This window comes from Scomber scombrus, chromosome 3 (assembly GCF_963691925.1).
Source record: "Scomber scombrus chromosome 3, fScoSco1.1, whole genome shotgun sequence".
Lineage (NCBI taxonomy): Eukaryota > Metazoa > Chordata > Actinopteri > Scombriformes > Scombridae > Scomber > Scomber scombrus.
The window spans coordinates 11,930,060-11,951,810 of record NC_084972.1 but is presented as its reverse complement, the minus strand read 5'-3'; the positions used below and the strand labels follow the sequence as shown (position 1 = coordinate 11,951,810).

At 40.7% G+C, this 21,751-nt stretch overlaps 1 protein-coding gene across 1 annotated transcript in view; it reads right to left on the bottom strand.

Annotated features, from left to right (window-relative positions):
- Window positions 1-21,751, bottom strand: part of cita (citron rho-interacting serine/threonine kinase a) — a 35,632-nt gene that overhangs the window by 92 nt on the left and 13,789 nt on the right. Inside the window, exons 12-48 of the mRNA XM_062415571.1 lie at window positions 21,443-21,586; window positions 21,149-21,268; window positions 19,470-19,640; window positions 18,387-18,440; window positions 18,234-18,287; window positions 17,811-17,951; window positions 17,505-17,630; window positions 16,918-17,013; window positions 16,461-16,577; window positions 15,631-15,740; window positions 14,976-15,150; window positions 13,687-13,884; window positions 13,314-13,367; window positions 12,681-12,878; window positions 12,273-12,466; window positions 12,023-12,158; window positions 11,768-11,872; window positions 11,361-11,501; window positions 11,044-11,151; window positions 10,716-10,908; window positions 10,080-10,235; window positions 8,720-8,857; window positions 7,893-8,073; window positions 7,702-7,793; window positions 7,435-7,539; window positions 7,060-7,229; window positions 4,815-4,895; window positions 4,560-4,695; window positions 4,045-4,184; window positions 3,789-3,881; window positions 3,562-3,670; window positions 3,251-3,379; window positions 2,918-2,998; window positions 2,750-2,828; window positions 2,464-2,646; window positions 853-1,050; window positions 663-744 (exon numbers count right to left, since the gene is read on the bottom strand). Coding sequence (XP_062271555.1) covers window positions 663-744; window positions 853-1,050; window positions 2,464-2,646; window positions 2,750-2,828; window positions 2,918-2,998; window positions 3,251-3,379; window positions 3,562-3,670; window positions 3,789-3,881; window positions 4,045-4,184; window positions 4,560-4,695; window positions 4,815-4,895; window positions 7,060-7,229; window positions 7,435-7,539; window positions 7,702-7,793; window positions 7,893-8,073; window positions 8,720-8,857; window positions 10,080-10,235; window positions 10,716-10,908; window positions 11,044-11,151; window positions 11,361-11,501; window positions 11,768-11,872; window positions 12,023-12,158; window positions 12,273-12,466; window positions 12,681-12,878; window positions 13,314-13,367; window positions 13,687-13,884; window positions 14,976-15,150; window positions 15,631-15,740; window positions 16,461-16,577; window positions 16,918-17,013; window positions 17,505-17,630; window positions 17,811-17,951; window positions 18,234-18,287; window positions 18,387-18,440; window positions 19,470-19,640; window positions 21,149-21,268; window positions 21,443-21,586 — 4,788 coding nt within the window. The remainder of the gene's footprint in view (window positions 1-662; window positions 745-852; window positions 1,051-2,463; window positions 2,647-2,749; window positions 2,829-2,917; window positions 2,999-3,250; window positions 3,380-3,561; window positions 3,671-3,788; window positions 3,882-4,044; window positions 4,185-4,559; window positions 4,696-4,814; window positions 4,896-7,059; window positions 7,230-7,434; window positions 7,540-7,701; window positions 7,794-7,892; window positions 8,074-8,719; window positions 8,858-10,079; window positions 10,236-10,715; window positions 10,909-11,043; window positions 11,152-11,360; window positions 11,502-11,767; window positions 11,873-12,022; window positions 12,159-12,272; window positions 12,467-12,680; window positions 12,879-13,313; window positions 13,368-13,686; window positions 13,885-14,975; window positions 15,151-15,630; window positions 15,741-16,460; window positions 16,578-16,917; window positions 17,014-17,504; window positions 17,631-17,810; window positions 17,952-18,233; window positions 18,288-18,386; window positions 18,441-19,469; window positions 19,641-21,148; window positions 21,269-21,442; window positions 21,587-21,751) is intronic.

The following is a 21,751-nucleotide window of genomic DNA, read 5'->3' as shown; positions in this document are numbered from 1 at the left end:
ATAATTAGAAATATATAGGAAAAGGAATATAGGAAACTATAAAAATAGAAAAGTTTGACAGGTTGGGAAATACATTTATTTGCTTTCTTGCCAAGTGTCTGATGAGAAGTTTGATACCACTTGCATATCTGTGCAATTAATACAAAGCTACTGCAGCTATTTACTTTAGCTTTGCATAAAGAATTGAAACAAGGGGTAACAGCTAACCTGGCTCAGTCCAAAAGGTAAAACAATCCACCTACCAGCACCAAGTTCACTACTTAACACGTTTAATCTCATTCTTTGATTCATAACAAAATTTAGGCATAAAAAATACAATTTGTAGTTTTACAGGGCTTATTTCTGACTTCCTGGAATCTTATTGTCTCTGTGGAGGTTGACAGATAACCATAAGTCACTACCAGCCAAGAAATACTCTGGCACATAACCCCCTTTGTAAAACCACAACTAGCTGGTTTTACCTTTTGGTTGCTCCCCGTTTTTGGACTTTCTGCTAAGCTAAGCTAACCATCTCATGACTCCAGCTTATTTAACAGACAGATCTAGTAAAGGTATCCATCTTCACATCGAACTCTTAGGAAGAGGGCGAATAAGGGCACTAACCAATATGTCAAACTATTTCTTTAACAAATTCTATGAATCAACAAAAGTGAGTGACAAACCTTGTTAACAGGAGTTATGGGTGTGCGTCCTGAGCCGGTATGAAGCCTTTGGCGCTCTTCAAAACGTCCAGGGGACCTCTCCCTACGTACGTCCATCATCCGGCCAGGGGAACGGTCCATTCGAGGGTCTGCCATTGCCCTGCCCGGGGAACGCTCTAACCGGGGGTCAGCCATGGCCCTGCCAGGAGACCCCACGATCCGGCTCTCCAGCATCCTGCCTGGAGACTTCTCTCTCTCCAGTGGACGGCTGGGGGACTTGTCACGCCGAAACTCTGTGCGTGCCTCTCGGTAGCGGTGAGGTGTGCCGGGGTCTCCATGGACGTGAGGGTTGGCTGCCAACCTTTTAGAGATGTGCTCATTGTAGGAAGGAGGCCCGCGCTTGTTAGGACTGTGAGGGAGGAGACCGAGCGTGAGGACCAGCATTGAGCATTGGTCAAAGGGAGCAGGCTTTGCCCAGTCATGGGCTATGCTTGGCACTGTGGGACTCAGGTTGGCCAACTGCTGTGGTGTGGATGATGGACTCGAAATCAAACTCATTTAATAAGCTGAAGCAAAGTGCAATTCATAATTAGAAGAGACCACTTCTACTACTCCTTTTGGTTTTTTAACTGAGAAACTTTCAAAGTCAGCTCAGTGAGCAAGAGAAGCTCTGTTGCTAGTGAGCATCAAACAGTGATAGACCAGTCTCATGATGTACAAGGAGGAAGTCAATCTTTATTCAACAATTCCCTTCTACATTTGAAAGGAGGTATTTAAAAAAGTTATTTGAATTAAAAACATATGATTTTAGGATTTGTTACAGATAAAAAATGAACTCTTCCTCCTGCAAAGAACAAAATGTATGTGTTACTCTCCTTTTACCCTCACCACCAATTTTACCATCACCACCTGTGGATGCCAACCTGTACCCCACAGTGCCAGCTAGTCCCACTGACTGGTGAACAACACCAGTGTACGTGGGATAAGGAAGCGTGCTTGGAAATCTAGCCTTTGGTGACCAAACCTCACCAAAGATAAGTAAATGAAAAATGCTCAAGTAAATTGAGAAACAAATAACATGTCTTAGCTTTTACTTTCATCACAGGATTTATGTTCCATCAGCAGAATCAATTTTCATTCATTTCCCTTTGAGTGTTCCCCTTCAATAGACAAATAAAGGCACAAAGCTCATTTATCTCCTATTATGAATTAACTCAATTCTCTATTTTTTTTGATTGGATGTTGGATCAATACAATGACAGGTTTGTTTGTTATTTGTGCCTTTTTATCAGATGAGAAGGTTTTACCTTCCTTTAATAGAGAATTAAGAATTAAACTAGACGCTGTGATATTCTGCAGATGAGTCACCACTTTCATTTCCACATTTAAAGTAAATGATTTGGGCCACACCTCAGAAAAGTCTTGCTAAAGTTAAAATACAGAGGTGACAGAAGAAATCAAAACAATTTGGAATTGACATATTTAGAGATTACAGTTTCTTACTTATGAATTTTTATAAGAGCATCTCATTTATTCTTTTCTTTGTATATCAGTTGGTCCCTTACATAGTGCATAGTATAGTGCCATTACCAAGAATAGTGAATAGAAGTCAATGGTACGATATTTATGGAGTTAGATTTATAAAAAAGAAAGAAGTGTGTTTAGAGTTTAAAAACAGCAAGAAGAAAGGTAAAGTGTGGTAGATTAGAAATACTACCAAATAATGACAGAAAGAGATTATTTTAGCAACAATACATGTGAAAGAATTTGGGTATTGTTAGCTCGAGCAGGGTTAACAAACAGCCTGAACGTGTGTCCTCACCTGCGTCCGGAACCGTTACGCTGCAGGTCTCCGCCACCCTCCTGGCTCTGGATCAGGTTGCCCTTGCAGCAAATAACCCGCAATTTATTCTGGTACGACGAGGCCAAGTAGATAGCCCCAGAAGAGATGGCAGGGCCAAGGTAGCGCGGATTTGGGATATCCAGGTGTGCGTATGAGTGAGGTCTAGAAAGAGAGAGGAGCAGCTTTCAAACAATGTATTTATCATGGTCATGAAGTTTGAGTACAAACTGATGCACTGGTGGGGACAAAAGGAGTGCAATCTCACCCCAGAGCAGCGTGTCCCTGAATCTCAATAACATCCAGAGAGTTGAAGTAGGTCACAAACAGGTAGGGCTCTCTGTAGGCTGAAATGTCAAAAACCCATTTAACATAATTTCATACACAGACCATTAAAGATTTTTTTTGGAAAATGTAATCAAAGATTTACGCTAACCAAACGAAAGAGGCAGACGGCTCCATTTGATATCGTCACTTCTACTCCTGCGGCCATACGCGTCCACAAACACACCAAACTCTGTAAGAAAAACATTTGAGTTATACAATCCTGCATATTTCTAAATATTGACACTATGAAGCAAAACCGCACAACAGTCTACTATTAGAAGTAAACGGGAACTAGATGTAAACAATAGTGAATTTTGAATTTGAATATCAAAACAGATTAAATCCCTGATTACAGATTTTCTCTCAAAAACTGTTAAATGCTGTACACATAGCCAACACACACACACACACACACACACACACACACAGAAAATCATCTAACCATGGAAACAGAGCAGGTATTCATCTTTCTGGGGAGCCGTGGTGACCTGGATGATGGAGATGGGGAAGCTATGGGAGGATGCGGCAAACACAGCTGAAGCGAGCGTCACATCGTTTTTATCCAGGAATTCTGCAGAAGGAACTCATATCTGTTAGTCAGCTCGCTCAGGTGTGAACGTTGAAGCCTCACAGCGACAGAACCTGTGGCAACTTGCCTACAACACCATGTGGTTGACAAGTAGTAATAATATTTTTTGAAATATCAATCCAAAATGTGTGCATGATGCCACCACCTGAAAAATCACAACCTACCTTCTAGCACGTACTGCTTCATCTCAATCTCATAGAACTTGTTGGTGCCAATAATGATACTGTAGCCAGTGAAGTGGATACAGCTACATGGCTCTGATGTCTCAATCTCCTACAAACACAAACATTTTTTCAATGCCATTCCTTCCTCCACCATCTACTTTGCTACTAAACACAGACTGTCCTTCATGACATCATCTATTATCCATCCATCTTTAAGGCCCACTCACCTTTCTGATGCAGAACTTGTTGAGGCTTTCATTAAGTCGCAGAATTGTAATCTTGTTGGGCATAGCAGCACAGATACAGGTCCCATTATCAATCTGTAAAGCAGAAACAACTCTGCAATCAGGACAGCAGTAAATATCTGCAATCAGACAGCACATTGCTATGTCATTACTGTGATGTTCAGCTCATTAACTCTCACTAAATAACAGTATAACTAGAATGATTTCGCTCTGTGTAAGTAACAACGATCTAACCAACCTTTCCAGAGGAGAAGAGGTGGCATCCCTTGACTGTCTCAAAGATGAAGGGGTTGAGGTCAGGTTGAGCTGGGAGATGGGACTGCGACAAGGACTGTTTCACCTTCTTGATCTCCACCAAACACAGGGCCCTATCCTCTCCTGGAAGACGCATCAAACACACACATGCAAAACAAAAAACACAATCAATCTAGACCACAGTGCATTTATTTATACACCTCATCGCCAGATAACTTCATAACATGATCCAACATGTTGCATTTACATGTAAAGTCGGTCTGATTTGTAAGGACTAAGCTTTATTTACCATCAATGTTTCATTTTCAAAGCAACTAATACATTAAAAAAAAAAAAATGTATACATAGAACATCCCACAATGCAGATACAAAGTTCAATGATCTGGTAAATAATGCATCAGTGTATTGAAACATTTCTAGCAGCCATTAAAAGAAGAGGACTAAAATTACAGACTTATAATTGAGTAAAATGGCCTCCATTTACTGTCATGAACTGACCAGTGATCATCAGCAGCTTATCAAGCTCCTTCAGGATCTGGATCTGGAAGACCGAGGTCAGGCCAGGGATGTGGGTCAAAGAGTTCTTTATGACATTTAGAGCATACAAACCCTCCTCAGAACCAACCAACACGATCTAAGAGAAAGAACGAGGAAAATATTGCTTTACAAGTGGAACATGCGGCAGTCAGAGGAACCGTCCTGTTAATGTGGTTCCTCTCTCTGTATTAACGTGACATGTTCTTATTGTAGTACCTGGTCAGTGAGAGGCAGAGTGCAGTTGATGTCCAAACGGTCATCACCCTCCAACTTCAGCAGAGAGTTTCCCAGAAGTTTCTGTTGGGGCAAGAAGCAGGAACACAGACACACGGAGCAGGGGAAGGATGCAGGTTAGGCAGATCATCAGCAGATTAGAGGCAAGACAAGCTGACCCAGCAAGAATGCCAGCCAGAGAGCCCTCAAACTCCAGATCAGTAAATCCATCCATGAAGTAGACTTTAAATGTGAGCTGAAGATCACTGATGCAGTTAACTACAATCTTTAGGCAAGGGATTATTTTATATTTTTGACACCAGTGCCACAACAATACTCACATTTTTGTACCAACAACAACATTCTGCTTTTATTTTCTGACCTTTCTTTGCTAAGCAATAATAGAGTTGTCTATAAAAACATTAACACAATAAGAGCAACTTATTTAATGAAGTCTGAACACAAACAGCCTTGGAAGAATGTTTCCTAAATTCAATATAGTGTAAAATTGACAAAAATGTGATTGGAATGAGGCAATATATAATCATAGGTTAAATAAACAAGACTAAGAATTTGACAAAGCATCCAACGCCAACTTGAAACAATTCAGCTATTTGTTTATAGCTGTATAACTGATCACTGGGTGACCACAGCAATAATCTTTTTGTTTTTTAGCAACAACATCAATAGTAATTAGTAGTTTTTCCTCCCTTACAATCAGTGTTCAACGCTTATTGGATGCTGTCCAGTCCAAATCCATTCATGTACTTTTGGTCTGGGGCTGTTTTTCTCGATTTGTCCTCTTACTTCCAATGAAGATAAACCTTAGTTTTATAATATGGATTGATATTTTAGACAATATTGTTCTTCCAACTTTGTGGCAGCAGCGAGGTGAAGGCCTGTTCCTGTTTGAACATGAAAATGACCCTGTACATTAAACCAGAACCATTAAGAACCTGAGTTTGCTGTGGAAGAAGTTGACTAGGCTGAACAGAGCTCTGATCTCAACCCCATCTAACGAAAGTTCTAAAGAACTGAGATGGAGACTGTAAGCCAAGATTTACTGTAAAACATCTGTGTCCAAAAAATTATTTTGTGGCTGAATGGCAGCAAATCCCTGCATTCTGTTTCCAAAATCTTGTGAATCCCAGAAATTAAGAGGCTGTTGGAGCAGGAGACCGTGGATTTGGAAAGAGATGTTCACCAATTACTCACTGGTTCAGTGTTGGGATATTAACATTACTTTGGTCATATTGTGTTTTCTGACTTAAGGTGAAAAGCTGCACTATGAATTGTATACACATTTGAATAGGAAATAACATTTTACCGTGGTTATGGGTACACTTAGAAAGGCTAACACAGTTTAAAGAAAATGTAATGCTACTACCAAGGGTCATAAAGTATATCACCTCTAAAACAGCAATAAACACACAAAACACCAAGAGCAGAAGCCTACATACTGATCAAAATCAAGTTGCTCAGAGTGTGTAAGTGTGTGTGTCTGTGTTTCAGTGAAAGGGGCTAAAGCAGCGCATGACTTTTGCAGAGGCATGCATGACATAGCATATGACACCAGGCCAAAGGTGCACAGCAGTGCCTATTCACATCCATGCACTACAAAATCTTATGAGAGTACTTGATGTGTGTTTTACCACTTAATGCAGCTGTTTTTTTCAAAGGGCAGCTACTTCCATTGATCACATTCAGTAATCAGCCTGGATCTGTGTGGACCTACACTGAACAGCATCAGTGTTGTATGCGCAGATGTGTACAGCTACTGCATGCTCAGACGGTCGGTTGACTGAAGCCCAAGCATTCGTGCAGCTACTTACTGTACCTGAACCAGAGGGGATAGGTTCTTCTGTCTTTTAGAACCACCTGCCTATAATATGATCCACACAACCGAGTTGAATGGAGATACACACGCACAGTATAACCACATCAACAAAGACGATGGCAACACAAATAGATGACGTGGATGTTGAGAACATGCAGAGAGAGAAAGAAGAGGGAGGGGGAGAAAAAGAAGTGAAGGCACTGGCTGATGTTTATGGAGGCATTCAGTATATTTGACCTAATTTTCACACCAAACAATACACACCACCCTTGGTTTAAGTTACCCTACCCTAAAATCAAGTTTGCTTTGTATAAAGGAGATGTTAGACTTGTTTCACATCAGATACGCTACAGAAACCTCATATTTTGAAACCAGTCAGGCAGAAATATACAATATACACACAATACTTACAGCATCAGCATCCACTTTGTCTTTAGATCCACGGCTACCGGCCACCACAGACTCCAGTACAGCAACCCAGCGCTGCTTATCAGGGAAGCTGGGAGCCATGAAGTAGAGGGACTGGCCTGGCCAGCAGGTGGTGTGAGGATGTGACTCCAGTTTCAGCACATATGGGATGTCTGCATACACACATGCACACACACAGAAATAAGGATGGGTTGGCCATCTTGTTAACAGAATTGTCAACATTTTCTTGTATTTTGGGATTAAAAACATACATAGATGAGACCAATGGATTTAATTTGAAATATGGGGAGAGGAAGACACACTTAAAATCCTACAATAGGCTGAGTATAGCAGGATTAGCTGGTATTGATCCAGTACCTGACTTTGCAGTGTTGATGAGCTCAGAGGCTCCAACAGCTCCATGAACAGTCACCTCTCCATCAGGCAGACAGAGCTCGAACTCGTCCTCAGCCCTAATACAGTCTAAAAGAAAAACATCCCATGTTTTTATTGGATGCTGCTATTTTGATATTCAGGGTAACAAAAACAATTGAATGATGAAAAACTGTGTCATTTAGGAATGGATCAGCTTTCTGTTACTTATACCAATAAAAAATACAGTAATTTAGAAAATTAAGTATTGACCTTCTCTGGGCTCAGAATCATAGACAGATACTCTGGTTCCATCTAGCACCACATATTTTCTCTCCCAGCCCTGCTGACCACGTTTGCCATTTCTGTTCGAGCAAACACACCAATACAGACAGAAGTTCAAATGCTGTGTATACAAAATATTGTAGATGGTAATCATGACCGTCAAGCACTGAATGAGTTACCTGGGCTGCTTCATCCATCCCTCCAAGCGAACATGCCCACTGGCCTCTTTGACCTGCAGTGCAGGAGAGTTTGCCTTCTCTCGGCATAGAGCTTCTGAAAAGTGAGTGGCATACTCAGCTGGCAGGCCGCAGGTGGCCGGAAGACACGGTGAGCATTTGGGATGACACAGGGTGTGGCACTCTACAACAAGACAAAGGGTGGTACCAAAAATGTAGATTTGGGTTAAATAAAGCTTTCTTATGCAAATAGCTGTAATTGTCTTTATTGCCGCTGTATTCAAAATAACCAACAGTGTCGAGAGAACAAACCTCCTAAACCACACTTCAAACTGAACACAGCAGCGTGTCATGAAAAGCAAAGTTGTGTTGACAGAGAGAAAGAGAGACAAAGGGACTTCTAAGCATGTTGTAAGAGTGGTAGCCCAACTGGCAATACATCTCTGTGGCATCACAGACATGTTGATGGTATTTATAGACTTCAAAATATTTGCTGTGCCAAAATCCTTTTGGTTAGGGTATATTGTATGATAATGTTTTAATATTGACATAACCATGATTGTTTTTACTCTGCCTCCACACTGTTGGTTTGGGACTATATCAAAAATGTATTGCAAATTTGATTTTTTCAAGAGTCATAACAGTAGGAGTTCCAGTGATAGACAAAACAAGATGGACCAATTTCCACTATGTCAGGGAGACTAATGTGGTGGCCCTGATTCAAGAACTATTTTTGTAAGTATTTCTGTTAATACTGGCCAATAATTTGTCCTCTGAAATATCTTCACATACAATGCAGTGTATGACTGGCAACAGTGCCGCATACACACCTAGACAAGTGGCAGCCTGTCGTCCAAAATGCACAGTGTCCAGGCAGACGGCACATTTGGCAGCCCTCATGTTGAGGCCTACAGTGAAACGATGTGGGATGTTGTGGTGCATTCTCTCCTTCACACGACGACCAAACTCTGCAATTCAAACAAGGAAATGAAGTTGGCAGGGATAAGAGTTGCTGAAAGAAAGGAAATATAACACCACCATGTTTTGTTACAGGCTTAATTGTTTCAGAATCAGCAGAAGTTCCATGAGATTTAGTTTTCTCAAGCAACATGGAGCAATTCAAATAATGAAAGAACTATTTTTAATTGCAAGTGTGATGCCTATTAATGTTCAAGTATCCCAAAATAGTATCATATCACAATCAGATTATGCATGCCAATGAGCACGGGATGCATTTTAAAAAACTGTCTGTTCTTCCATATGTTATAAACCATGACTCCAGGAATTATGCTGAAAAAAACAGGAGAGAACATCATGTTCAACTTGACTCTTTGGTCAAGTTACTGTTAGCTTGACAACATGACAGATGCACAGTATGATATGTGCACACAGTACAACATGCATGTAGAAGAGCGCATGCATGTGAGAATACACAAGGTGTGACAAACACGTGGATGACTGCTAACTTACTTTCAAAGGTGACCCTCCTCTTTTCTGCGATGAGCAAGAGGAAAGGGACAGAAAGGAGAAAGCAGTCTGACAATAGCTAGGTGAGAGCAAAAAACACGGACTGTCGGGGCTCTAAATCACAAGGCAAGTATTTAATTTTGATATGATCCTTTGAACTTGCTCCACAGCTATGAACTGAGGTTCAATTTCCATGGTGAAAAATGTAATTTAGCCTTGTGACACTGGAAAGCCAGGATTAAAACCAAGGTAACCTGGCTAATCCACTATTCTTACTTTGTGAGACAGGCCCAGGCAGGATTATGATGTTAGGTGGATAAATGCAGTGACTAAAACCTGAAAGAGCGCTTTTTATCCATATCCCATGGTTGGTTTGAAGCGAGTTCCAGGTTCAACAAGTACTGAACATAGTTATCCAACTTTATTTAATTTCATAATCCTGCTTTGTGTGACAGGTCATAGAAAGAACAAACACATAAAAACACCACAAACAAAATAAGCGAACAGGGAGTCTATTTGTGTTGCAAGTGATGGCATAAGAGTGAACACTCCTGTGGAGGCAGCTGTGCAGCTTCAAAACAGGAAGTCCAAGGTTCAAATTCAGGCTGATGAGCTGGTGTGTGTGTGTGTGTGTGTGTGTGTGTGTGTGTGTGTGTGTGTGTGTGTGTGTGTGTGTGTGTGTGTGTGTGTGTGTGCGCGTGTGTGTCTGTATCTGTGACTCACCTTCAGGCGTGTCCTTGCAGCGAGTTGAGGGGTTTAGCAGACCACTGGGGTTGGGTTGATGCTCTGGGGATTTCACGATGGCCGACATTAGGATTTGGTGGCGGGCCTGAGCCGGCGTGGAAGGAGCCACATGGTCCTGGGCTTTGAAATGAGCTGCTGTATTGCCAGAAACAAATAAAACAACCTAATATTAGATCAGTAGTGGTTATAAAGCTGGTAATAATTGGCTCCATTACCATAAAACGAATAGAGTTTGAAATGAATCTCATAGGACCTGGCAACTGTAGGTAATAGAGCAAGATGCTGCCATGGTAACTGTCTCCAAACAGCTAGGGGTGGAGGTACATTGCAGGTTTTTCTTGATCAGACTTAGTTTATCATTTCTCATCTTAGATTGTGGACCACAAGGGTTGAATAAATACTCCTCTGAGTCAGTGTCAACAATTAGAAGCTCAGTTTCATAGATTTGTAGTATTTATTATTGGACCGAACATTTTGCCTGTTCTTTAAGAGCATCAAAGGATTGCAGTGTTGGCTTTAGATGAACAAGCTTGGAATTGATATGGATTTACCATCTTGCTCCAGGACTGTCCAAAATCTGGCTCATTAACTGTGCTGCCTAACACGAGGACCTACCCTCCTCTCTGAGGGATCGCAGCTCTATCCTCATCTTCTGGAGAGCCTCTTCCAGCTCAGCACATCTTGAACGCTCCTTCTCCAAAGCAAGTTTCATGTCACTGTACTGCATGGGAACTGCCGGCTGGGCCTGGGGAACCAGTGCCCCATTAGTTGTAGTGCCAACATCCTCTCGACGCCGCCCAAATATACCCTGTTCAGAAGGAGGGAATTGCAGTGATTTCATTAATAAAGAAATATAATTAATGTTAATATTATTACAAAAGAACAACACAGTACATGTAAATCTAATAAGCAATTGAATATGGCTTACAGTTGGCTTACAGACCTTCTTTTTCTTGGTGGGCTGGTCCATTTTGGCCTGGAGGAAGTCAATGAGTTTGGTCTGTTGGGAGATAGTCCCCTCCATCTTCACCTTCTCATGGGAGTATACAGCCTGCAGAAAGAAAAACAGAACCTCAGAGAAGGAAATACCTCAGAGACAACATGAAAAAGAATATGACAGGGTTCTTTTATCCTGTAGTTCCCCCTGAGATACCCAAGTGTACCAACATCAGTTGCAATATTCTATTATCTAACTGTGACTTGGTCTCTCCCAAGAGACCACAGCATTTCAACAAATTATTAAGGTATTGCACTGAGCACCTGTATATTCTCCAGCTGGTACTCCAGATCGGTCCTCTCGGTCTTGAGCATGTCAGTTTGGTCCAGGGCATCCTGTAGGCCCTGGGTCAGACGGAAAATGTGGCTCTTCTGGAGGTCCATCTGCTGCTGCAGTTTCCCTTGCTATAAAATATATATACATGAATGAGGCAACATGCTTTAAAATCAGTATTTAATTCACTAATTTTAGGAAATATGTGTCCCAAACAGTGGCCTGTCTTTTTAATTGAAGTATAATTTTTTTAACAGTTGCCTAAAAATGTAGGTCTAATTTGTTTTATATTTTTGAATTAGGGAGTTATCATAGGCCACAACACAAGTCCATAAAATAAATGCAATTTATATTTAATGAACTCAGGATAACTATATGTATACATTTCACTTTCTACCTCCTCCATCAGCCTCTGTTTCAGCTCTCTCTCAGTCTCCAGTTTCTGCTGTAAGCTGCGGGCATTCATCTCCAGCATGGCATGCTTTTTCTCCAGATCATTGAGCTGTGAGAAAATATGAGCGCATGTTAAATCGTCACCGCAAAAGGTGAATTCCACAGCCACAAACACAGGATGGACTTTCTCTTTCAGAACCAGAACAAATATGTGTCAACTGTGGCAAGGCCAGATGTTTCACTTAAAATGGTGACTCACGGTATCAGACAGACTTTCAGCTTTCAGTCTCTGCTCCTTCAAGGCCTGCTGCAATGCCAGTATCTCAGCCTTGTGCTCTTTGACTGCCAGTTCTACTGCCTGGCGAGACTCAGAGCTGCGCTGGTCTGCACGCAGCCTGTGAACAGCACAGTAAAAAGTCTTACAACAGAAAAACAATTATATATATATATATATATTATGAGCTGTTGTTCTCATAAACAATCACAGTATATGTACATTTGAACAATACCTGTTCTGCTTCTCATTGTCCAGCAGTCTCTGCAGGTCCCTGGTGCGTCTTTCAGCCTGGCTTTTTTCGTCCTCCAGGGCACCTCTCCAAGCCTCCCACTGTCTCTCTTTCTCCAGCAACTCGTCGTTTAGGGACTCCAGTTCCACCACCTGCTCCTCCAGCATGCTGCATGTGGTCTTCAGTGTCTCAATGTTCTGGGAGGACAAACGAAAGAACAGACTAAAGATCTTTCCCAGTTTTTGGCAAAAACATTATTGTTGTGTCTATTACATTTTCAGAGACAGCACACTGTCTCAGTATTATGAATATTGTGTATCCTTTCTGAACAGATGTGTATGTGTATGTGTATGTGTTTATATATATATATATATATATATATATATATATATATATATATGTCAGCATTACCTGTTTCTGGTTGTTAAGGTGCATCTCGCGGTCTGCTACCTCTCTCCTCAGCCGGTCCACCTCCTGGCTGAGCTGCAACTGGTCCTCCCTCTCATCTGATGCTTCATCAAGTTGTTTGGACAGGTAGAAGTTCTGGCGATTCAACTCAGCATTCTCCTGACTCAACTGTGTAAGTTGCTCCTCCAGGTCAGTGATCACCTGAGGCAACACAAACAAGAAGAGGTGTTAGCCTTGCCTATACATTTTAGGTTCTGTCACAAGAGCCAGAGAGAAAGAATGGTCTAAATGCTAGCAAAGCTGGGTTACTGATAATTTACAGCAAATTGACACAGTTGTGGTACTGTTGTCGTGGACACAGTACAGCTACATTATCAATATATAGAAAGGATTTTCAAGTGGTAATGACACCCCTTACCAAATGAAAAAAGGAACAAACCAGGGCCCCATTTCCCAAAAACATCTTATATTTACTATGATCTAAATCGTATTATAAGTCTATCGGCTAAGATCATCTGTCCTTAGGTGCTTTTTTTTTGTGGCAAAAACTGAACATGAGCTATGAAAGAAAGTGGTTCTTTGACAAAGGTCAAAGGCCTGATAAAAAACTGATAAAAACTGTCCAAAGGCACTTACTGAGCAGCTGTCTCTTAGGGCATCAAACTTGCGTTGAATTTCATCTCTGTGATTCTGTGAGAAAGAGGAAGAAAGGTCTTAAAATACAACCAACCAATAGTCTCACATTTCAAGGTGAAGAAAGATTACTGGTGACAGTGTTATATAAAACAGATGTATCTTTTGCAAACATGAATATGTGCTTGTTTAGCTTATGATGAGTAGAATATGAGTGGCTTGGTTTATGTTACTCATGTTTTGCATCACTTGCTATTGTAAAATGCAAATTACCCATATTTTTAACTTACTGTTTAACATGCTGAATAGACGTGCACCTGTATTTCTCTTTGTGACTATAATTGCACACACGTGTACTTGTACTCTGTTGTCTTACCCTGAGGGCAGTGATCTCCTCCTCAGCCTCAGCAGTAGTCTCCTCCAGCTCCGTCTTGGCTTGCTGCAGCTGGCTCTCCAGGGCAAGACGCGCAGCTTGCAGGCTGCTAATCTGGGATTCCCGCTCCTGAAGGGAGAGGGTCAATTCTGACACCTGTCTCTTGATCTCCAGCTTCTCTTCCTCATGTTCCAGGCCCATCTACAAAAGGAGATAGGAATGAGGTGTAATTAAGACCTGAAATCACTTATGATATATGAGCAATGAGTCAAACCTGTAGATGTAGTGATGCAGATGCAAAAACATTTTTAAAATACAAACTTGCACAGCAAATAGAAACCTAAAACTGTTTGGCAAGTCTGATAATTGTCTTTTTTTTAAGAAGTGTGCATTTTGCTTCCCAATAGGTTTCTGAGTATTACAGAGATGGAACAGCAGATCTGTCATCTGAAAGTACATATTTGTGTGTGTGAGAGGATAGTGTGTCTGTTTATATTCGAGGGCGCAGAGAGGCCAGCAATTATTGCCAGTTTGTATATCACGTCTCAGTGGGGAAGAGTGTGTGGAGGTACAGATATGACATCCAATCAGCAGGTTGTCCACCGGTAACACCAGTAGACAGCACACCAGGAGGTGAGAGCTCTCAAACAGTGGTCCTCAATTATGTTAAAACTCCTTTCTGTAGAGTAGGTTTGCTTTGGATGCACATACAGCTGATAGATCATGCCTTTTTGGGAAGAAAATTTGTGCTCTCTTAACTTTAAAGAAATGTATTATGAAACTATGAATAGTGTCAAATATCTGAACTAACTGATTCTTCCTTTTCCTTAATTAAATTTAATATTGAATCATCTTCACAATAATTCAACTTCCACAGGGAGGTTAGAGTGATGGTTCCACCACAGAACAGCAACCCAGCAGTGATAGACAATTAGTATCTTGTCCAGGGACACTTTAGCAGGCTGAATGTTTGCCAACAACTATTAACAACCCAACAATGTCCTGCTTCATTTTTACTTTGTTACACATATTTTCAGATATTGTACGCTCCACTGGATCGGTAGATTCAGCAAAATTTGTATAACTACAAATTTGTAGAGGTGCCATTACAGACCTACAGGATGTAATTAGCCATTTATCTGAAGAGGATCTGAGCTCGCTAGCTGATCAGCTGCCTTAATCTCTTTTGTGGATAGTAATGATATAAGGCTATGCTGGGTGCTTGTTAAAGTGAATTACTTAATCTTCAGCTAAAGGATTTTTCACTGTGCCTCTGCTTCCTGAAGCCTTACCTCCCGTAGCCTGCTCTCCAGCTCAAGTAGACGAGTCCTCTTGGTCTGCTCCTGCTGACTCATCTTCTCCAGGTGCTCCTCTAGTTTGGCATTTTGGGCCTCTAGCTTGCCCGCCTGCGACTCTAAATAGAACTTTTGCTGCCGAAGTTCTGAGATCATCTCCTCCTGGGCTTTCCTGATAAAAATATACACACAGATGCTTATTATACTGTGTGTTCAAGAGCAGAAAACTTCCATAAAGGTTCTGCCAACCTGCATGTACTGTACACATTTAGATTATAAGTGAAATCCATTTTAATATTAGCAAATAAGCAATGAAACCAGCATGATGAGACAGAAAGTCACCTTTCTGCTATTGTAGTGTGCTATACTGTAGCTAATTTTATCTAAATAAACAAATGTCCTTCAGTTGGTGACATTTACATTATAACTTCTTTAAACAAGTAGATTTCTAAGCGAAGATTAATTGAAGCTGCATTTTCTGTATTTAACCTAAGAGATGATACATAGTTTATACACAGGGGAGACAGATCAGTCATCGTGCACAGTGATGTAAATGCACACTAATGAAGCAATTGGAGGCTCGAGGAGACAGGCAGTGTGGGTGGGGGCACTCATGAAAGCACAATGTGGGCAGAAGGTCTAGTTAACTCACATATTCTTCTGGGTGTAGATGCTGCTATTAGTGGCCAGCTTGTTAGCTTCTGACAGCTCACCGATACGTTGCTCCAGGTTCTTCATCTTTGAATCCATGGCATTAATGGTCTACAGGAAGAGGGAGATGCAAAAACATGGTGGAAATCACATCCCAAAAAAGAGGTTCAAATACAAATATATATTGTGTTTTGGTTGATGGTCAAATCCTACTAAGAATCATAGCACACACATATTTCAGCGTCACAATTTTTATAGGAAACATAATGTTTCACTCAAGTAAAATCCTATTAGAGTCCATTAAGGTGTTGCCTGAATCTTCTACTGTCAATGTCAGATGACTGGCTCTAAAAGCTTCTTAGCTGCCTCAATTCTACCACATTAACCAGATTAGGAGTTGAGCCCAGGCTTTGTAGTGCAACATGATGTATACTACAATTTAATCTCTCCTCCAACTGTACATGCCAATACATTCAAACCAACGTAACAAATTAGTGTGTAAAGAAACAAATGAAAAACATAGATGAAATCTAGCCTTGTCAAAGCCTCTGAACAAAGAGAGGAGAATAAAATGGCATCATATATTCACAATCAACTTTCACCCACTTCAACTTATAGAGTGCATTGGACTCACATATCATACAGGAAATGAATCTAAACTAAAAATCAGGTGGTTACATACAATGCTGATGTTGCTATATAATTTAATGAAAGGAGAAATGAACTTTACATTTTAAGCTGGTTTAAATCAGGCTTTAAGGGAGCTTGAATTAATTTACTTGCAAATGCCACAGTAGATATAATTTTAAAAGGTTGGTTGTGTTTTCTTACAGCTTTCTGTTCACTGATGAGTTTGCTGTTCTCTCTCGACTCCTCCTCCTGCTGAGCCCTTCTAGCCTCAAGGCTCTCCTTGTCAGCCAGGTCTACCTTCATCTGGGCCTCCAGAACCTTGATCAGTCAGAATCAGTGATTATTAGACAGGCCACTGTTGATTTGACAAATCCAAAATTAGCTACAAGTATAATCTGCTATCTGATAAGGCAGTCATTAAAAAATCATATCATGGCACCACAGAAATGTACAACCTGGAGTGAAGCTATAACTAGTGTGTTGTCAAACCTGAAAACGTGTGAGAGCTCTGACTTACCGTACATCTACCACAACACTGATTATATACAACACTGATTATAATGGCAAGACTGACAAGATATTACTACAGTAAAATATACAATATATTCATACATTATATTAAAAATGTCAGCAGCCTGGATAATATTATCTGGCTCACCTTGATCTTGTCCTCATAAAGTATCTCCTTTTGAACCAGTTGGGTTTCCATCCGCTGAGCTGTTGACTGGGCATCTCTCAGGTTGTCCTCCAGTTCCTGGGGGAAAAAAAGTTTAATTGAACTGGAGACATTTAACACAAATACAAAATACTGTAGACATTTTTAACATGGATGTAAATAAATATAATCTCATTTGTGTACCACTTACAAAAAGTAGAGTGAAGGCTATTCTAATAGATCTACTGTAATACCAAATACACACACACACACACACAAAAAAAGATCAAGACACTTGCATTGAAAAGCTGAAAATCCACAAGACGGCTGTATCGGTGCCTGTTCATGCTGACACTGGTTAAATCATGTGTATGTTAAAGTCTATATATGCACTGACACTCATTGACTAGCTGCCATTTGTGAGAGCTGAGATAGTAAGGAGCCCTTTAAAGAGAAGTGTGTGTAGTGGGCATGTTACAAGGGATGAGGGTAACTTGGAGTGGAGTAGGTGAATAGGCGGGGTGGGCAGGGGGTGAAATGGGGAGGGGGTTGTGCAGAGTATTAGCAAGCCTTATCTGTAGCTCTCTCACCAGGATCTTTTCAGCCATCTGCTGGATCTGCTGGGATTTGGTCTGAATGTCATCTTTCAGCTTATTCTCCCGCCGCTCAACCATCTCCAGCCTCTTTACCTGGTTCTCCAGTGTCTTCCTGCCCTCCTGCTTACACAACAAAAAAGATAACATAAAGCGAACCACATAAAACTTTTTTCTTTTTTTTTTTAATCAAAAGGGACTTGTATTGGGGAGGTGTAATTGTAGAAACATTATGTAACAAACAACCTTGTAGTATTCAACACATTTGCATATTAAGCAAGCACTGTGTGTTTAGTCTGGTACCTCTGTCTCTCTAAGGCGACGTTTGAGTGTGTCACTGGAGTCGGTTTTTCCTCGCAGGCGCTCCAGGTCTCGCTCCAGCCGCTCTTTAGCCTGCCGAACATTCTGCAGCAGCTCAGTTGCTTCTGTGCTCGCTTTCACTGCCTGGGGGAGGTCAGGAAGTCAAAGGCTCTAAGTGGATCCCAGGACACACTTGGTGACATGCTCGAGCAATTGCTACCCACTGAGACGTTGAAAAAAGCTACTTCAAGGAATAAAGAGTGACTTACAGCAAACTACAAAATAAAACTGCTAAATGCTGTTTTAACATATGCCATCTTGATCTGACTTTTTTTAGATGACAAATCAATAATGTAGAGGTACAAATTATTTTGTCAAAAATGTAATTCTTACAAAAATAAATATTTTATCACATGATGACAGTACCTTAGACAGTTTGTCCTGGAGCTCCTGGATTTTCACCTGCTGCTCAGAATTAGTCTTAGCAAAGAAAGAAAGTACAGTTACATAACTTTAGTATAATTATAGCTCAATGTAGAGCGATCTGAAAAGGTAAGTACAGTCTGATAATTTCTTTACCTTCTCAAGTTTGGAGAGAAGCTCCTCCACATCTGCTCTGCCCTGCTCTTTGGCCTGAAAAATTAACAACGTACAGTAGAGACTGAATAATAAAGTATATTAATTTACTTTCTAGCGAGTGTACTGGCAAAAGAGAAAGAACAGTAACTCAGGAAAAAATGTCCTCATAATCTTCTTTTAGTTCTTCCTGGAGGATCCCAAAGAGCTTCCAGGCCACACACAGGTAATCACTCAGCGTGCCCTGGGTTTGCTCTGGGGTCTTCCTCGCATTCAGGTGATTTTCAAGAACCCCCTCCAGAGGGAGGCATTCAGGGAGCTTCCGAACCATGTGATACAACCATCTCCACTGAGGTCTTAAGGGCCCGTAACCACGCAATCATTCAACTCTTCAAATGTAACTGACAGCTTGCTCTATTGTAGATGCCACTCACACTTGAGTCACACTTCATTCATGTACAAATTTACATCAAACTGTATAGTTCTCAAAAGCCTTCAGCTTTTACTTGGACTATTACTTCTGAATGCTGAGAATCTCTAAATGAATGCTTTTGAGTTACACATACAGACAGGTGTAATTTTGAGGATGAAAATGAATTTGACATATAATTGTTGCTTTGAGGTAACTCGGTGACAATAGTCGTGTTGTCTCAGAAATAATATTTGGCATTAAAGTCGATTATTCTGTCAGACTACATAGATATTACTATTTGAGACACAGATAGTATCATATTCAGTAATACTAGGTCCAATGGTTCTTTAGACACATATATCATATATAGTTTTCCCATCTGCACTTATGACTTTTTATATTTTCATGTAGGATAAATGTATAGTTTCATATAGGATACATCATTTTATCTACATATGGTTCTTGTTGTTTTGCACAATGTCACTATTGTTCTTAGTATATATAGCACAGTCTGATGATTTTAGTTTAGAAAACCCTGCTACATTTCATTAGTCCTGTATTCAGGTAGTGGCATTGGCAGTATTCAGTTTCAAGGAAAATAAGTGAATTATCAGCCTGAGACTTTACGTGGATCTACATTACCCAACCTTGGAGCATCAGTGGGGTTAACACACCTTCTGGATTCTCTGCTGGTATTCCACAGCTTTCCTCTTGAGGTCCTCACTTGTCTGTCTGGAGTCTCTAAGTTCAGCTTCGTAGAGGTCGCTGCGGCGTCGGGCGGCTGACAGGTCCTCCTCCAGCTGCCTGATGGTTACCTGCATTTCCTCCAGTTGGGCATGGTACTCCTAAAGACGCAGACAGCTCATAGTGTCACCATGGAAAATACACTGCCCCCAAAACTGACCGTATATTCTGTTCATTAACGAGAGACGTCATGTTTCTAATTAAATGTTAAGAGACGTGTAACTGTTGACACTGGACAGACACCATTTTAGCTCATATTTGATAGATCTTATTTTTACTATTCAACAATTTAATAATCAAAAACAATACAACACAATAATAGCCTACTCATCATCACTGACTTCAGCATTGTGTACTGAACCAAATACATTGTGACATCTGTAGGATTTAGACATTGAAACCTGACTTCAGGGAAGCCTGTGATCACACTCTGTACAAGCTGGAGATGAGTCACTGCTGCCATCTTACATATTTTAATAATTTATATTTATTATATTATATTATTATTTAGGAAATTATGAAAACAATGTTTCAACATACACAGACTTTTGATAAGTTGATGTTAGTTGCTTTGCACATTTTTCTCTCTAAAAAGTACTGTTGGACTCTGAATTTTCCTGGGGAAAAAAATCAATTTAACAGCAGCTTGTCTGAAACGGCCTTAACAGAGAAACTAAGCCGTTAGCATGGGCAGCAAACAGACAAAGATATACAGTTCACAGATCTGCTGACACTGTTTCATTGTGCAGTGATCTATAGAAACTGCAGTGCACTGCAGCAATAACCATTTATCGCCAAATGTGTCAAAATCAAAGATAACACAGAACTCAAGAATCAACACTTTAAAGCTGTAGTTGCCAACTTTGCACTACAGAGGCAAGGAAAAATAACTGCTTGAGTCTGTGAAAATATTTGCCAAGACAACCATGTTACTCTGGTGTTGGTTAACAGCTTACTATTTGATTTGTCACTTCCTGTGCACCAAGATTTCTATCAGTGACCAAAGAGAAACAGGGCTGCAGCGCGTTACATTGGAAAAATCAATTGAGTCTTATTTAAAGGGCATGAAATATGTTGTCAACACAGATGTCATTAAATCTATGAGTGTATTTGTATGTAAAATATCTCCTGGTTTCATTTTAAGTTGTACTTCCAATCATAAATGTGAAAATGTGGACAATTATAAATACTGTGTATCATTCCCTTGGGAGGAAGGTGGGGGAGTATCTTGACTAATGATCAAAGTCTCCTCCACTTTTGTACCATGCAGGAATACCATCTGCAGGGATGACCCCTTTATGAGCACCGAGGACAAGGGAGTCCTCAGAGGGGAAGCCCTGCCAGTGTAACAGAGACATGCTGAGAAGGAGTATAATTTCACGGCTGCTTCAGCAACTCCATTATTAGCTGTGACCGGATAAACAAGAAACTGGAAAGTAGAAGCATCTCCTTCCATACAATAGCTTTTTGGATTCAGTATGGAGGCATTTTTAACCCTTTCACTTCACATCTCATGTTACGATTTTCTTTGAGTGTTTATAAAATACACAACATCATTATCATGATGAAAAGAAGACAGAGGATCATATGAATGAGAAGATTTACATACTTGCTCTTTAATTTCCTGCAGCTTGTTGCTCTGTTCGCGGATGTCGTGCAGCAGCTGCATGGCCTTGTCATCCTCTCTGGAGACCTCCACACGTGCCTCCTCCAAGCTCCGCTTCAGGCTCTGTAAACCCAGCGCACGCACACACAAAATCAAGGCTGCTGCTGGCCCAAATCGATACTGACTTTTAACACAACAAAAAATAACACCTTATGTGAAAAAAAAAAAAAAACTTGTGTGGGAGATTTTCTTTCAACACATTCTACAAACATGGATACAGTCGGTTGAATGACTCACACTGCACTCAGTAATGTAGGTGGCGAGGTCTTGCTCCAGGATGTTTCTTTGAGTCTCGGAGGCCTTCAGCTCCACATCCTTCTGGTGGAGCACTGACTCCAGGTCAATCATTTTACGCTGGAACCTGGAGATCTCCTGCTCCATCTTAATACAACAGAGAAAACAGCACCATCTGTTATGCAGATTATGTATTCAGGCTCTCATTGAAGGAAATCTTTGCCAGTTTCAATGCGACTTTACTGACGATGCATAAATTGTGGTACGTTTGACATTGATGAGGAGGAAATGAATATAAATTGGTGATTTAAA